Raw genomic sequence first — 17,317 nt, forward strand, 5'->3', positions numbered from 1 at the left:
ATAATGCTTGTCAATCAAAATGTCAAGAATTATGTTTACAAATCACTACAAATGTATTTTCCCCCAAAATTCACAAATGCATGAACAAAAAATACATGATTTAAGAAAGAAAGAAAATATAGAGTATTTATTTAACGGGTAGGTCGGATTAGAGATGAACATCAAATTTACCAGATTCTCCAAAGATTTGTTGCAACTACAACCTTTCAACAAAAATTCAAAACTAAAATTAGATGAATAATCAAATTCGAACCCTAAATCTAAGCTCGAAGTCTTAAAATAGAACAACGATCGACGACCTCAATTAAACTTCAAATTCAAATTTCAACCTATATCACCTGGTCCACTGAAATAATTGCTCTCGAAGTTGCTTTTGTTGGGCGCTATTATTGGGGAATTGAGGTAGTTATTGGATTGGGTCTGTTTTTTTGGTGGAATTTTCCGGCGAGACAGAAATGAAGGGAGTTGGAGATGGTGCGGTGATTGGAGTTTAGATGTTGCGGGTTAGTGGTTGTTATTTTGGGTGTTAATGGAAGTGCATGGTGTTAATGGCCATGGAGGTTGAAGGAGAAAAATCGAAGAGAAGTTAATTAGATTAAATTAATCAATTTTTTAAAACAAAAAAAAAAAAAAAAGCAACCTGCACGCGCATAAAATTAGATCAGAATTGAAGATAAAATCATTCAAAGTAGTGTATTGTACAATGGCCTGCATTAGTTTTGTGGAGGATAATAGGTCGCCCGCAAAGTTTAACTGTCTTTTTGAAGAAGTCAGACAAGTTGAGAGGGAACTTTATGTCTTTTCCCTAAAAGAAAACACAAACATATGTGATAAAAATGTTTAAAACACAAAATATTTTTTAAAATTATATTTGTTTACATTTTAAGGAGTCGTATCCATAATATTTTTCTGAGTGATATAGTAGCATATAACATTTATTACGTAGATGATATTTATAACTTAAACTCTTTAAAACGACTTTTAGAGAGAAAATTCCATGATCTAGTCTTGTCCTCCATGAATAATTGTTGAGTTTTCAAATGTCTAGAAATTATGTAAAATGTCTTGTGAAATACAAAAAGAAAAAAGATCATATTAGTTCAAATTTTATATTTATGTCTTTGAAGAAAAAAAAAATATCACATGGAGTATATTAAAAAAAACAAAAAACATTGACATTAATTTTTGTAAAAACATCTGGACATCGAGGGTGTGTTGAGGTAGATGTATTGATATCTTCTTTTGTTAACACATTTATAAAAAAGAATAGATTTGAGAGTAACTTTTGTAAAATCATTCGGACATCGAGGGTGTGGTGAGGTAGATGTATTCATATCTTCGATATTTAGTACATATCTAAAAAGATAGATTGATCGAGGATGTGATGAGGTAGATTATTGATCACATCCTTGCTATTTAGCACATATATAAAAAAAGAATAAATTTGACATTAATTTTTTATAACCATTCAAAGATCGATCAAGGGTGTGATGAGGTAGTTGTATTCATATCTTTGCTATTTAGCACAAATATAAAAAAGCAGATTGACATTAAAAAACATCTAGGGATAGATGGGTGTGGTGAGGTAGATGCACTCATATCTTCGTCAACTACTTATGAAATTACTATAGCAAATTGATCTAATAATTTGAGGGTGGTCATTCGATCGCATATGATACTAAACCCAATAGGTTAAAAATGAATTTACAGCGCTAGTGTTGAATAATCTATTATACACGAGTGAGGAGGGCTTATTAAGAAAGTGGGCAAAGGACAATGAAGGGTGGAAAATGAAAGGTGTTTTCTGGTCCCTTTGAGTCAAAGGTGCTTTTACAGGTTTAATCAGTTGAAATTTATTTTTACATTCGCAGTTTTATCAATTCATGCTTATTGGTTGATTTCGTGAGGTATATCTTCGTCAATTATTATAGCACATTGATCTAGTAATTTGAGGGCGGTCATTCGATCACATATGGTTCTGGTACTAATAGGTTAAAAATGAATTTGCATCGCAAGTGTTGAATGACCTATTGTACACGAGTGCAGAGGGCTTGTAAAGAAAGTGGGCAAAGGACAAAAGCACCCTTGAGTCAAGGGTGCTTTTAGAGGTTCAATTAGTCAAAATTAATTTCTACATTCGCAGTTTTATCGATTCAAGTTTGTTCTAACTTAATCAAAAAATTTGGGCTTAAGTCTAGAATAGAAAAACACTTAATAACTAGAAACTACATCATACACAACACAAATCTTGATTAATCGGGCGGGTGAGTACCGGATACCACTATGGTTATACAAAAAGTAACGCTCACACAAATCTTGATTAATCGAGCGGGCAATCTTTTTCTGTAAATTGACCTACTTGAAGTTGTATTATATGTTAGTCAAAGAAGCTGGCGAATTACTATAATCAATCCCAATAAGAAATTCTCGTTTTAATAATTTTTCTAAAAATGGATCTAATTACTTATACTTAATAAATGTAGTCATTTTGAGAAGTAATCTACTCACGTAGATATATCTAAAAGCAAAATATATAACACAATAATACAATATAATATAATTATTGTGTGATTATTCAAAATTAATTTGAACTGTAAAATACACTTAACAACTTATTTTTAACAAAAATTGTACTTCTTTTTCAGGAGTGCACCATGCTTTGAAGATTGTACATTAACTTGGATTATTCGATATTTACTTCATCATGTACAAATTCATAAAAAAATGCAAGAAAAATAATTTAAAAACTAACCACCCAAATTTGCAAATTTAGTCATCTATTTTGAATCATTGGTCTATAAAGCATCAATGGATTGAAGAATTTCAACACACATAACTTAATAGCTTTACAAATTTGACCATCTATTTTGAGCCATTAATTTGTAAAGCACTAATAATGGATTTGAGAACTTAATGCTCTTAATTTAATAGTTTGCAAATGTGACCATTATTTGAGTCATTGGCATGTAAAGCACCAATAATGGAATGAACTTCAATATCCATAACTTAAATAGCTTTGCAAATGTGACCATCTATTTTAAGTCATTGGTCTGTAAAGCACCAATGGATTAAAGAACTTCAATACTAATAACTTAATAGCTTTGCAAATTTGACCATTTGCAAAATTAACCATTTTTTGGGTCATTGTTAAGTAAAATATTAATAGATTGGAGAACTTCAATACTCATAACTTGACAGAGCTTTGTGCAATTTCTTGAGTCATTGGTCAATAAAACACCAATAAATTGGAAAAATTTAATACTCATTAATTTTGGTTTCCCAAGGTATCCCCACAGCCCGGCAGCCATGAGACTACTCTTCCGTTCCTCTGTTAGCGCACTAAGCGGTAAGGAACTGACCACAGAGTTTGCTCCATTCGCCAGAGGCGGGAATCAAACCCCCGACCTCTTGCTTAAGGAACATGACGGTGAACCACCATGCCAACTCTAGTGGTTAATACTCATTAACTTAATAGCTTTGCAGATTAACTTAATACCAATGGATTGGACAATTTCAATACTCATTAACATAATAGGTTTGTTAATTGAGAAAAGGTTATAAATTTACATATGACTCTTTGCAGCTTGCAAACTACATTGACAAAATTATTCTTTATACTTACAAATTTGTTTTAAGCTATCAAAACTGTTCTAGTAGTCCTAAATCTTGATAATACTCAGTGAAGACATGATATAATTTTACAACAATGAAGTAGAAATACACATCCCGGGTGCTAGTTACATTCGCGCTTCTGGAAACTGCTACAGCGAAAACTTGGCATACCAAGAAATACTAAGCTCTAAACAATGGCATGAGCATTTTTCAACACTCGAGATTCTTGGGGCTTCCAGAACAAGCCGGTGTACCAGCAGCAGAATGTAATGAAGCTTTCGGCTCTTCCAACTCCAGAGACCTATACGATATGATATGTGTTGTTCGTGAATCTACAATCTGAGCCGGAGGCCCCAACATTTTGGCATAATTTAGTTGTTCTCTCTTCTCTATGCGAAAAGCATCTTAAGTTCCTCGATTCTTGCAGTCCGAACTTCTTGGTCTGTCAAAGCACCAGAAATCATCCGTTGCTTCCTAGTTTGAACTGCCTCCATTCTTTCCTCTACCGAACCCTGTCAGCAGAAAAATATGCATGAAAGAGTCCGCCGACTTTATCAACATGGTTGAGCATTCAAAGTGCAGTAAAGCATATGATTTTAGGTAAAGCATTTCCCAAAGAAGACGATGTTTGTTACATGGGGATCTAATTAACTAGTCCTAGTTAAGGACAAAAGTGTTTAGCATACCTTCACAATGAATCGTTTGATCATTACTTGCTTAGTTTGTCCAATACGATGAACACGCATGACTGCTTGTTCCTCAACAGCTGGATTCCACCATGGATCCTAGAGATAATAGGCAAAGATGAAAACTGTATATATTTGACGACAATAGAATCACAGAAAAATACATATAAACGGTAAACATCATGGGGCCGTCAAAGTTCTTTATATAGAATGAGGACAGCACGTCTAAAGTCACAAACAGTACACATATGAGAATGATGGATCGTTGAACCACAAAAATCTCATCAGCCAAGATCACAAGCTTAACCAGGGTGAGTAGATAAGTTTATCAAAGACTGCAGTTTAGAAAAGTAATGACTTCAACAATCACTATAACGCTAACACATCTTTCTCTGGCTCTACACAACATTTTGATCAGATTATTCAGGCGGATGTAAGTAATCAACAAGGGAATGGTATCTTCTTCAAAAAGCAAAACACACTTTTGACAACACAAACCATAAAGACCTAAACATAGTCTGTGATAGGTACATCTAAAAAAATTCCAAAGTGAGACAAGTACCATGACAAAAGCATTAGATGCAGCCGTCAGGTTTATACCAACACCACCAGCCTTCAATGACATTAGCAACACCTATATAATATCAAATTGATTAAGGCAACATAATTAAATTTAAGAACCAATATTATAATCAAAGAGGCAGCAACGATGACAAACCGATATGTCATCCTCTTCTGAGAACTTCTTTATTACTTTCTCACGTTGTTGTTGGTTTAACGTCCCATCAAGGCGAACAAATGGAATACTACTACTGCACAAATAAGGATGTAAAGAAATATATTAACTCAAGAATAAAGTATGCAAAATATGGAAAAGCCTGTTACAAAAGGCAATTTATAAATCAATTGAACTTCAAATGTTTAACATGATAGTTTCAACTAATGGTCGGAAAAGAATTATCACCAAAATAAAGAAAATGTACAATCATTTTCAAAACTGGAAATCTTTCTCAGTTTCTGTATCCTTATAAGTGTGCATTCCAAGACTACTGCAATTAAGTTTGCCATAAATAGACAATACCATGATGTTCATGGAGTTTCTTATTGTACAGTTATATTAAAAGACAAAGAAGTCACAGAATAGAGTGCTCAAAATAATCTATAAGTTCTTCAGATTCTAACATGAACAGAAATGTGGTGGTACCGAGAAAGAGGAATCTGCAGTAGATCTAGGAAGGCAGTCCACTGACTAAAAACAATGCTTTTGGAACCAACAGAACGAAGACGTTTTAATTCAGACAACAAGGCTGACACTTTTGATGACTCCACCCAATTCTTTTCAACATCAACCTGAAAGCGGTTGTCTGACGGTGCTGTTATAAGCTCCTGCCTACTGACAGTGTTTCTGCAGAAGTGGAATTTACATAATGTTAAAACATGCAGTTGATCTCATTGTATAGAATCATGTTCTTCGATAAACATTTGTAGGAAAATACCTACAAACAGGACAAAGGCCCGAATTAGAACTTCGCCAGCTTGCCAAGAGACACTCTCGACATAACCTATGAGCACATGGAGTCAACACCGCATCTTCAAAAGCTTCAAGACAGATAGGGCATTCTCCCTGTTCTCCCTTCCGCAACTCTTCCACAACCTCCTGGATATAAGCACGTGAAGGGACATCCTTGCCTTCTCCAGTCTCCTTACCACCCTTAAGGAAACGTTTAGCAAGCTTATTTAGATCAGAGAATTCTTGAGTATCACCTCGACTGGCCAAAAACAAACCCCATCAGCAAATACAACTTAATAGATAATATTTAGTAACTATTAGCTATCAGATACGCCAGCTGAGTGCAGAGTCTAGACACAGAAGCAAGCTATGTAAGCAGTCCAAAAGATGAACTGCAAAAACAATTACACCTGCCAGTGTAATATAAGTCAAGGATGATGCCTAAACAAGTAAAAATGCTACAGACTACTTGAAAGAAACAATAAACAATCCAAAATAGCACTTACAAGAAAAACAATGATCACTTTCTAGAAAAACTAGAGTCAATAAGCTTTATGGGCACTGTGTTTACTTCGTAAAAGTATCTTGGATCCACAATTGCAAAGTTTTCGAAAGTTTCAGCTTGCTTTTCTTTCAATAAAGGGGCAAAAAGATGTGCTTCCATTTTCACTCCTATTATAAGTTAGAATTGAAGTATGACCCACAAAACCAGAACAAACAGAGAAAGCAACAAAAGAAGAAACAGATAGAAATCTGAAAGAGCCTCCCATAATCCAAAGCATCACAACATTATTATGTTCACAACTTCCTCTCTCCAAACCCAAAAAATGCTCTTCAAGCAAAGAATAAACATGCAACTTTCTTTTCATAATTTCCATATGGAACAGATGGAGCATGTGCTAATCCAAGAGCTAGCACACAGATTGAAGTTAAGAAAAAATTATAATCCGAACACTCCCTTTCCTATGTTCTATAACGCCCTCCATTAATTTGAAATGTTCCTTGAGTAAGATATGTAACATAGTACTAGTACTTCACATAGTTGCGACATATCTACATGTAATATACATAACAAAAAGAAAATGATTTCTTTACTCTGTTCATTATCAGACCAAAAAGATAGTTTTCAATTTATATCCATTTCTTTAAAGATTTCGTTAGCAAGAAAGACTGTTTGACTATTTGAATCCAAGTTTGTAATGTGGATTAATCGGTCTAACTGAATTATAAAAATTGCTCAAGTTGACAATAATGGGAAATAGGAATATCTATAAGGATAGAGGGAGCAATGAGGATAACATATATTCAGAATAAAATTAAATACTAAACCGAAGTCTCTACAACTCATCAACACAGAATAAATAAGAGCCTGTTGGAAAGTTACACAACATTTTCTGGAAATAAAAATAGATAAGCGCATAAATAGAAGTTCAAACCTCATGACAAGAAATGGATGGTCGCAACATTGACGAAGTCGCAATAGCAACTCCAATATAGAAGCATAGTTGTGGAGAACTCGCCCTTGCTCAACAAACTGATCAAACTTCACCTGATATTGAAGATATAGGACTATTGTAAGGAAATAATGGTGCAAATGGTATCTAGAGATAACACATTTCATGGACAGAGAGTAATCAATGATGGTAAAACCTTGGATCGTTTATACAATGCATCGTAGAAGTCGCGCTCTACTTCTGTAAGTTCACAATATATCACTTGAATATCTGCTGGTGGTAGAACTAAAATTGGTCTGCGATACAATAAAACCAGAAGCAATATAACATTTCAATAAATCTAGAAGTAACCATAACAAACAAAACAAAACAAAACAAAACAAAAGAAGACGACAAAGAAATAAGATTAGTGAAGCCCAGGGGCAATTCCAACCTTCCTTCTCTATCTGTGCTAGACTTTGTTCTTCTCAACATGATCAGACTTAGTATTGATTGAACCAACTTTAGCCCCCTCTCATCTCCCTCCTCAAAAGGTTTCTGAATAAGCTTGTTCCACCTAAATATGATCAAAGCAGACAACAGGTTGAACTGTATCACAGTAACATGAGAAAATTCAAGCAACTGCGAAGAAAACTTTCTCACACAGAAGTTAGCTTCATATTTCACTAAATCCAAAAAGGAACAGCACTTGGAGCACACCACAACCAATCTCCTCATACCAAAATGCCAAGGATCGGAACTAATTCCAGCAAGATTAGTGAGGTTTTACTTGTTCAAAAAAAAAATAGTAAGGTTATCTAGTTCATAAAAAAAGATTAGAGAGGCTTTAGTTGAAGATCACATCAATGGATAGTTACTTCAAAACGGGGTCAGTTAATAGTCATTTTCAAATTTTAACCTGATAACAAGACCATATGAATGAAGAAATCAAGCTGCTGTAGATCATTTGACAGATGGGTCGGGAAGTCCCAATAAAAGGTATATGCTACAGCCTACACTTCGTACAGCCTCCCACTAATGCAAGATGTACACAACAACATACCCAGTGCACACAAAGGTAGATAATCTTAGAAATAGCATCCAGACATCAACAATTCAACACCTATTTAAAAACATAATTATAGATTCATTAAAAGAATAAGAGAACCCCACAACACCGTCTGATAAGCTTCATGACAACAAGAAGTTTGCAGTTTATATACAAGGGATCCACATCTTACCATGCCCAACTTCCCCATGGTTCGACTCTCAAAAATCTCAGCAAACTGTAAATATCCTCCAGATTGTTCTGTCAGAGGAAAATTGTAAGTCCCATAACAAAATGAGGAGAATGTCAATATACCTTCTCTTGAAAAAGCATATGAGCATTGGTAAACCACTATAAGATAGCAATAAATGATAGATTTAAAGAAGAAATGTTTAGAAAATGTCTGAACCAAATTAAGGGGGAACTAGTATCTAGCTAATATTACCTAACCAGATTAGTGGCATCCTCAAATGTACTAGTAATAATCAGCTGATGGACAGCTAACTGACCAAAAGGTATCTCCGTCTCATGTATGGTGAAGCTTACTAAAGGGTCTGATTACCTAATTTAGCTCTTAAGACCTCGTCCTTGGATTTGGAGGAGCTTTTTGACAAAACTGCTTAAAAGTACTTCACTAAGTGTCTAGCTATGTGGAGTCTTGATAAGATAATTCGTTTAAGCTATGATATTATTTAAAAATTGCAGCATTAGTACCATAGAGATCCAACAACAGGCTCAGGATCAGCCAAGAAAGATCTATCTGAAAGAATATGACTGCATATTGGGTAAAAGAAGTGAATATCCAGCTCAGCTGATAAAAGATAAAGCACTGGAAAACATCAGTTTTTCCCAAGATCTATAATTTTTTAAGTAGGGAAAGAAAAGTGGCATGAACTTGTTCTCAACTTACGCAGAGAAAAACTAGCATTTACAATCAGTTCAGACAATTTAAGTTTGGACAACTGATTAAGCTTTCAAACAATGAAGACAAATATTCAAGGCTCAAGGTATGCTTGAAACTTGCAAAGTCATTAGAATAAGACACACGACCAGTCTAGAAATAAAAGAGATGGACCAAAGCCTTAATAATGTAGCATTTGTATGAATCTAACCAATAATCTAATCCAACAGTGTTTACCTTTATGAGAAGAACTATTAAAAGAGCAAAACAGTATGTTTTACTTTGTAGGAAAAGAAACTTTAATCTCCAAATAATGCTAATAATCTATTAACAAATTTTCCAACTGTAACACTGGATACCTGGATAGGGGTACCAGTAAGACACCACCGACGGTCAGCATTAAGAGCAGAGGCAGCATTTGAGATTTGACTTTTAGAGGATTTGATAGTATGCGCCTCATCGAGCACCACTCTAAACCACCTAATAGAGAGAAGGCCCCCACTGTCCTCAGCATTCTACATGAGTACAGAACATAAAAATGAAGACAAAAGGACCTAGATCAAATTAGCGCAAAGTAATAGCAATAGGAAAACAAGGTGGACGCAGAAACTAAAACTATAATTTGAAGAATCAAAAAAATACCTCAGCAGAAAATTCGGAGGCCAACACCCCATATGTCGTCAGCACGACATCACTTCGAGCAAGCACTTTTGCATCCTTTGATCTTGTCTGGCCATAGTAAACATAAACAGATAGAACCCCAGGTTGTGCATGGGCTTCAATCTCTGCCTACAATGACGAATTCATAATCAGATATCTATATGTGAATCCCTTTTATTTTCATTTGGCTTTGGCAATTGTGTAGAGCTGAACATGCCTAATGCTCCATTTTAGTTCCTAAAAACATAGTGATACTGATGTTTCCAGCTGAAGCAGAAATGAAGTACCTTCCATTGACCAAGTAGTGTCATTGGACATATAATCAGATTGCCACCGGAGATAAGAGTTGGCTTATGTTTCAAAAGCTTATCAAGACTAGAGAATTTTGCTGATTTCTTCGCAAAAGTTGGAGACTGACTTAAGATATTACTAGCTTCACCATTATCACTAGACAGCTGACTTGTAGATTGGCTTCCTGATGATCCACCTCTTTCAGAACGACTGAGGAGAAGAGATATAGTCATTATAGTCTTCCCTAGCCCCATGGAATCTGCCAAAATCTTCAGAATATTCTCAAGTCATTAGGTGAAAAGTGCAAATATACCACAACCAAACAAAATACCCCAAAAAGTAAAAGAAGCATGGCAGCAACATACTCCTCCTCTAGCCATTTCAAGGGTACTCGGAAATTCAGTGGTCGCATCACCCGAAAATGCATTCAAGTAAACAACAAGTTCCCTCCTGAAATGAATATTTAGTGTAAAGAATGTGAAACTAAATGGTAAAAGTATGTATGTGAAACTAAATGGTAAAAGTATGTAAGCCAACATTCACATACTCATCTTTTAGGCAGTATGCATTCCAACATGGATGCAGAGTGGTTGCTGCTTCATCCATGTTTCTTCCCCTCTCCAGTTGTGTCATCCAATGAAGCGCCTGCTTCTGATAGGGTCGCAGTTCGCACTGGAGCGTACTTGGTGGTTCCATTTCCTAAAATATGATGGTAAAAGTATTTCATAAGCACAGAGAACTCCGTAGGCAAAAGAACACTGTTGAGTTGGTCATACCTGTAGCTCCGAGCTATCAGCTAAACCAACAATATAGTCAAGATCGGTATCAGAAATTGACTCCTCATTCTCAACTGTATCTCCATCTGCAGATGAGGAGCTTTTGGATAAGTTTGCACGCAATAATGAGGCAGGACCTCCGGAGCTGTCCTGTGGAGACAAATTGCATTAAAACTCGCAGCTGATCTAGGAGAAACAGACATCTTGCTACTCTACTTGAATAGGGCAAAGCAGGAGCAAGAGAAAGTAAAAATGAGCGGAAACTATCTTCTTGCTTACCTGTCCGTGCAAAGGCCGCTTCCTCGTGTATAAATCAGACGGAGTGAATTCTGCCTAAGAATGATCAAGAAAGAAATTATGAATCAATCTCGTTCAATCATCAATGACATGAATTCTTATTACTAGGCAGGACATGCAGAGTCCAACCAATAAACAAGTTGTCGTAAGAGGGTTAAAATTCATAATAGCTATAATCAGCAAGCATCAACTATTTCCTAAAGCATAAAGAACCAAGGAAAAAGTTATCACCTTCTTAAAAGGAGTAAGCCCAAGCAAATGGAACAAAGTCGGAAGGGGGTGAACAACTGTATCATCTGCGGGATTGTTTCTAGCCTTTAGTGATGTCTGATGGCTTTTTCGAAACATGAAACTGTTAATATACACTCTGCATATAAGGAAAAGTCGATCAAAATCACCGTCTGTAGCGTGTCTCATGTAACTGGATTCTTCACCCCAAATGTTAAACTACAACACAATTAAGATTTAAAACTATACAACCAGAATACCTGACTGACAAAAGAACAGAGTCCATAATCCCCAATATGTTAGGGGCCGATTTGCAAAATCCTTCAATTCTAATCTTCTTATCCCTCACCAACGGCAGAATACATCGAGCCCATTCATTTGGAATACGCCCAATCTGTCATTCCACAATAAACAACCCCAAAAATCAGGCTTATTAAATAGAATTCCATCAAGAAAGTTCTAATGTTCCCCTCTATCACACCCATAAAAAACTAATTGACAAAATTTCTTTCTTCTGACCAATTCACTCCATATTCAAACACTCTCTGCAGCAGAATCAAGGGCACCCACTAGCCCAAGCTCAAATAATATTTATGTGTAAGAGTACATATATGAAAACCGTATACCCACTGCATTTAACCTCTCTTTTTTAGATATTGCTGTTCTCCGGACCAACTTGCTCAGATCATAACTAATCCACCAGGCAGCTTATCCAGACAGAGCACAAAATTGTCAAGGTAATCCTGCCCACTGAGGCTGGAATGGATGGGTTCACAACAAGTATTGTAGCTTGGATTTAAACATGGGATCTCCTAGTTATCACTCGCATGCCCCAATGAGTGGTGGATCCAGGATTTAGAAGCGGTGGATCCTAAAATATAAATATTTTTATTTTGGTGTAACCATCCAGTATCTGGTAATCATTCCCAGTACCCACTGGACTAACTAACTTGGATTCTCCATTCCCCATGCTCGAACACGAGACATTACGTTAAGGGTAGAGGATCATGGTCATCCCATCACATTCTTTGGTTCTGAAATATATATCTAACTTTATCTATATATATTTCCATACATATATAAAGGTTTCAAGCCTAAAGTCGTGGCTTTGTAGAGGAGCTACAAAAGCCTTCTACATCCCCCACTGACCTCGGCTACTAGGCTATCCTCTTTAGGACGAAACAGATGTCCTAGATCCACAGTGGTTTTAAAGTCAACCTTTTTTTATAATTGTGGTGTCAAGGTCAGCTTGTGCTCACCTCAACTAATTCCACGGGATACCCGCCACCTCCCACTAGTAATAGGTACCAGGTAACTCTGCCCATCAAGGCTATGACAGATGGAAAAAGATCACCTGGCGTGTTGTCTATGCTGGGATTTGAACCGGAGAACTCACAATGCTCAACCCAATCAACCCAATTTATTGACCGCTAGGCCACATCCTTGGGTGCCATTGATTCTAAATGCAACTTGACTAGTTTAAAACCTTGGCAACTTCCTTCTTCCATTTTCTTTAGTTTATTTGGCTAAGGGAATTTCATAAAATGCAGCAATGAAGGTGCAAGAGGAACTTAAAAAAAGAGAGAAATTTAAAGACAATGAACTTAAACTAGAAAACAGTACCTCTCCACAAGCCTTAGTAGAAAACCTTACAATTTCAGAACACGCAGCAGCTTGACGCCCTCGCCCACCACCAAACTTCCCAGTTGAAGGTGAACTCAACATCTTCTCGACAGGAAACGTAAATTCAACTTCATCACCAGGCTTCAAAATTCTCCCTTTACATGTTGACATACCAGCTACCTCACCACACCCCACATACCACCATTCACTCCCCATATCGCCCCCTACCCTCTTACCCACCAACCCATTACTCCCACATTCCCTCCCCATATTAACCCCATCCCCCTTAATCCCACATTCACTCCCCATATCACGCTGAATCCTATTACCCACCACCCCATTACCCCCACACTCAGTCCCTATATCGCCCCCAGCCCTCTCACCCAACAACCCACTACCCCCAAATTCATCCCCACCCCTCTTACCCACCACCCTACTACCCCAACATTCACTCCCCATATCACCCTCACCCCTCTTACCCTCAAATTCACTCTCCGAATCACACTGAATCCCATTACCAACCAACCCATTATCACCAAATTCACTCTCAATTCTACTCTTACTATCCAATCCTTCATTTGAACAAACTCTACTAATCTCAGATTCTTGAATCTTACCACTATTACTGCTTGCATTTCCACCATCAGAATTCAAACGGGTATTCCGAATTTCAATTTTCTTGAAACTCGGAGTATCAAAGATGATGTTTATAGCAGCTGTTGGATCATTTTTCGCCATGTGAAGTGATCTAATTATGTCCATCTCTCTATATTCATCCCCAACAATCGTACGCACCATCGAAACAAGCTCATCTGTAATCTTTTTCGCTGCCATTACACTCAATCTCCAAAAATTGTTCTTGTGAATATTGAATTTGAATTTGGTAAATGGAGCGAATTTGAAAAAAACCCTAATCGGGTTTAGAATTGGCGGGTTGGTTGAATTTATGCGGGTATATTACAAAGTTCCCGCCTAGAAAAGTCCCTCCATTTTTTGTCTTATGAACGAGTACGGGCTCGATTGGTAAAAGGGATATATACGAACACGGGTTTGTTTGATAACAGGGATATATATATGAGTATGAGCTCGTTCGATACATACGAGTGCAGGCTCATTTGGTAACGGTGATATATATAAGTACGAGCTCGCCTGTTAACAGAGATATATATGAGTATGAGCTCCTTCGACAACAGGGATATACGAGTAAGGGCTCATTTGGTAATGGAGATACATACGAGTACAAGCTCGTTTGGTGACAGTGATATATATAAGTACGAGCTTGTTTGTCAACGGGGATATATATGAGTACGGGTTTGTTTAGTAATAGGGATATATACGAGTACGGGCTCGTTTGATGACAGGAATATATATGAGTATGGGCTCGTTCGGTAACAGGGATATATACGAGTACATGCTCGTTTGGTACTAAGGAAGAGTGATAATTAATTTCAGGATTAATTTTGTATGGGTGTATGCGATATTTAGTTGGAATAAAATGTATGGAATAACTCATCGTGAGATTAGTTATCTCGAGTTTTATGTTATTGAAATAGCTAATCTCGACATAAGGCCCTATCGACGTGTTAACTGGCCATGTTACGACTGATTGGATTTGTGATAAAATGTTTCTAGAAAAATATTGTGATTAGAATGTGTCGATTCGTTTAGTTCTATGTATAAAATATTTTTAAATATCATGCGTGTTTTTGCTGATCTTGATGTGTACAATCAAAAAAAAAGATACATTTGAATTATAAGATTAATACTAACTTACTATTTATGCAAATGATGTTTATAAGCGCGTAAAAGACTTCTCAAAAATATGAAATTGAAATTGTCTAATTAAAATATTTTATCATATAATTAAATACCTAATTAGGACAAGTCATAATTTAAACATATAAATAAATTTCTTCTTCCCTTTATTTGATTAATTCAACAAAATTATGGTTGCTAAGTCCAAAAGCATCTTCTAGTACATTATTATACATATCACTAATATATTTTTAAAAGTTTCTAGTCACATTACTACACCTACCAAATAATAATAATCCAAACAAGTTATTGAGATGATATTAAGACTTTATTTATTTGTATTTAAATTAATCATTCACATCTCAATCGTTAAATGCGTTATTTTTTAAAATAAATGATTTTGAATGAATGAGAGTCGTAAGAATAGGACAGGGCATAAAAAACCGAATTATCGAATTGAACCGAAAAATTTGGTAATTGGTATTTGGCAATTCGGTATTTGGTATGATATTTGGGAATAAATTTTTAATATTTCAATATTCGGGATTGGGTTTGGTACAAGATATTAATACCATTTGGTATTCGGTATTTACAGAATACCGAATTATCTCTCTCTATATATATATATATATGCATATGATATGTCTGACCAACCCAATAAACAATAATATTAGTCATCTCAAAGAATCTCTTAGACCTTGGTAATATATTCATAAAAAACAACAAAAATAATGCTAAATAGGATTTCTTTTAAATATACTATTTGAAGTTTAAACGTACATTTGCACATCTTCAATTTTAATATGGTATTACCAAATACCGTACCGAACCGAAATTTAATTACCGATTACCGAATTACCGAACCGATATTTATCAGTATGGTATATGGTATCTACGTTCAAATACCGACTATCAAATTACCGAATCTGAAATTTAAAAATACCGAACGCCCACCCCTACGTAAAAAAGACTTTCGTACTTATCATTAAGATATATTTTCAAAGGCTTTTACAGGACGACACTTTACAAAATTTCGTCCATTCATCCATCCCTTCATCGCCAAACACTATCAACAAACACCACTACCACCTATTATTATTAGCTATCACCATGCACGACCCAGTGATAACCACTACACCAACATGGGTTGTGGTATAGTAGTGGGACTACTCCATCCTTAATTAAAAGTCTCGGGTTTGAACTCTGAATATGAAGAGAATTCTGTTGGGAGCGACATCCCCAAAATGGGTGTAACGCCCCGAAATCGGACCCCGAGACGTCATACGGTGCTTAAGGTCACAAGTGACCCCAAGCTAACCCTTCATCTGCCATAACCCAAAGCAACTGAATAAAATACATAAAATAAAAGGAATAATGCGGAAACAACCCATAACTTAGTCTGACCAACATGAAAGTAAATTTACACGATCACAATTTTGCTCATATATAAACAAATTTGAGACTGAATACACTGACTACTAGCGACTGTCTATGAAGCCTCTACTAGCATTGACCAAAGATAGCCAGGTCATGACTCCCAACTACCTCTACTTAATACGACTGAATACAGAAAATACAATACACATCAAATCTGAACAACTCAAGTCCCTGAATCAAAAGGACTAATCACCTGCCGATCGAGAGCTGCGACCCAGCTGAACATGATATGTGCGCTACAGCTTGTACCTACATTTTGGTAAGAATGTAGCCCATGGAAATATGTGGGTCAGCACTTTGAAATGTACTGAGTATGTGGGGGTGCTTGCAACAATATAAATAGTATAATCAATTTCATGAAAACATGCATACGGACAATGATGACTCACTTGGCTTGAGTTATATCAAATCATACTTTTCGTAATTTCATAATAAACAGTTCGTATGATAAAATCTCTTAATCCACGTAAATCATTATAGATCATAAATTATGATAAATCATCTTAAATCATCATAAACTATTATATCGTCAAAAATCATCATAGGTAATTATAAATCATCATAAATAACCATAAAACATCATAAACATCTCAACTCTTTGACTCAAATCTCAGAGTGACTCGGTAATTCAAGAAACTTAATCTTATGGTCACGGGAGTTTCCTATAGCTGACAACCCCACGTGAGCTACGTGAAATACCAACGTTTGAAACCTCCGTTGGCGGGAGCATCATACTCTTTGCCAAGGAGTGCGACCTTAAAACTGCAATAATCACAATCGGGCTCTCTAGCCAATAATATCATCATCAAACAACCCTACGGTGGCACATAGGTTTGGGAAAATACCAAATTTTCCTCTCGGTGCTAAGCACTACTCCCCGACAAGCTCAGAACGCGTTAGGAAATCCACCACGACATCACAGGGGTCTATCATAAAGACCAAATCAAATCTCTTTCTCATTTATCAAATCATATCAATTTGTGGACTCCTAACTCAACACATTTTAGCTCAAAACATTTTAATCTTCTTCAACATCAACAAGGTATCAATGCATTGAACC

General features: G+C 36.1%; 1 protein-coding gene across 2 annotated transcripts; it reads right to left on the reverse strand.

The window, feature by feature from the left end:
- Positions 1 to 3,517: 3,517 nt before the first annotated feature.
- Positions 3,518 to 14,157, reverse strand: LOC107848274 (DNA repair protein RAD5A). Of its 2 annotated transcripts, none has more exons than XM_047399898.1 (20): positions 13,066 to 14,153; positions 11,703 to 11,836; positions 11,446 to 11,581; positions 11,197 to 11,250; positions 10,918 to 11,067; positions 10,689 to 10,840; positions 10,507 to 10,591; positions 10,138 to 10,410; positions 9,833 to 9,979; positions 9,550 to 9,705; positions 8,483 to 8,550; positions 7,696 to 7,818; positions 7,459 to 7,558; positions 7,245 to 7,357; positions 5,795 to 6,067; positions 5,503 to 5,703; positions 5,017 to 5,110; positions 4,861 to 4,932; positions 4,299 to 4,397; positions 3,518 to 4,124 (listed from the first exon to the last, which is right to left on the reverse strand). In XM_047399898.1, the coding sequence occupies exons 1-20, from the start codon at positions 13,897 to 13,899 to the stop codon at positions 4,002 to 4,004; spliced, it is 3,387 nt and encodes a 1,128-aa protein (XP_047255854.1). In that variant the 5' UTR covers positions 13,900 to 14,153; the 3' UTR covers positions 3,518 to 4,001. The 2 variants fall into 2 exon arrangements, 1 of the variants encoding a protein (XP_047255854.1); XR_007047536.1 differs by having other exon boundaries at positions 4,009 to 4,124; positions 5,481 to 5,703; positions 13,066 to 14,157.
- Positions 14,158 to 17,317: the final 3,160 nt, after the last annotated feature.

This window comes from Capsicum annuum, chromosome 11 (assembly GCF_002878395.1).
Source record: "Capsicum annuum cultivar UCD-10X-F1 chromosome 11, UCD10Xv1.1, whole genome shotgun sequence".
Classification (NCBI taxonomy): Eukaryota; Viridiplantae; Streptophyta; class Magnoliopsida; order Solanales; family Solanaceae; genus Capsicum; species Capsicum annuum.

Excerpts from the sequence above, each read along its gene's own strand:
- LOC107848274 (XM_047399898.1), bottom strand. The coding sequence starts at position 13,899 with ATGGCAGCGAAAAAGATTACAGATGAGCTTGTTTCGATGGTGCGTACG. Across the intron at positions 11,068-11,196 it reads AGCGGCCTTTGCACGGACAG|GACAGCTCCGGAGGTCCTGC; the intron begins GTAAGCAAGAAG and ends TTGTCTCCACAG. Across the intron at positions 5,111-5,502 it reads CTGCAGATTCCTCTTTCTCG|TAGTAGTATTCCATTTGTTC; the intron begins GTACCACCACAT and ends TTATTTGTGCAG.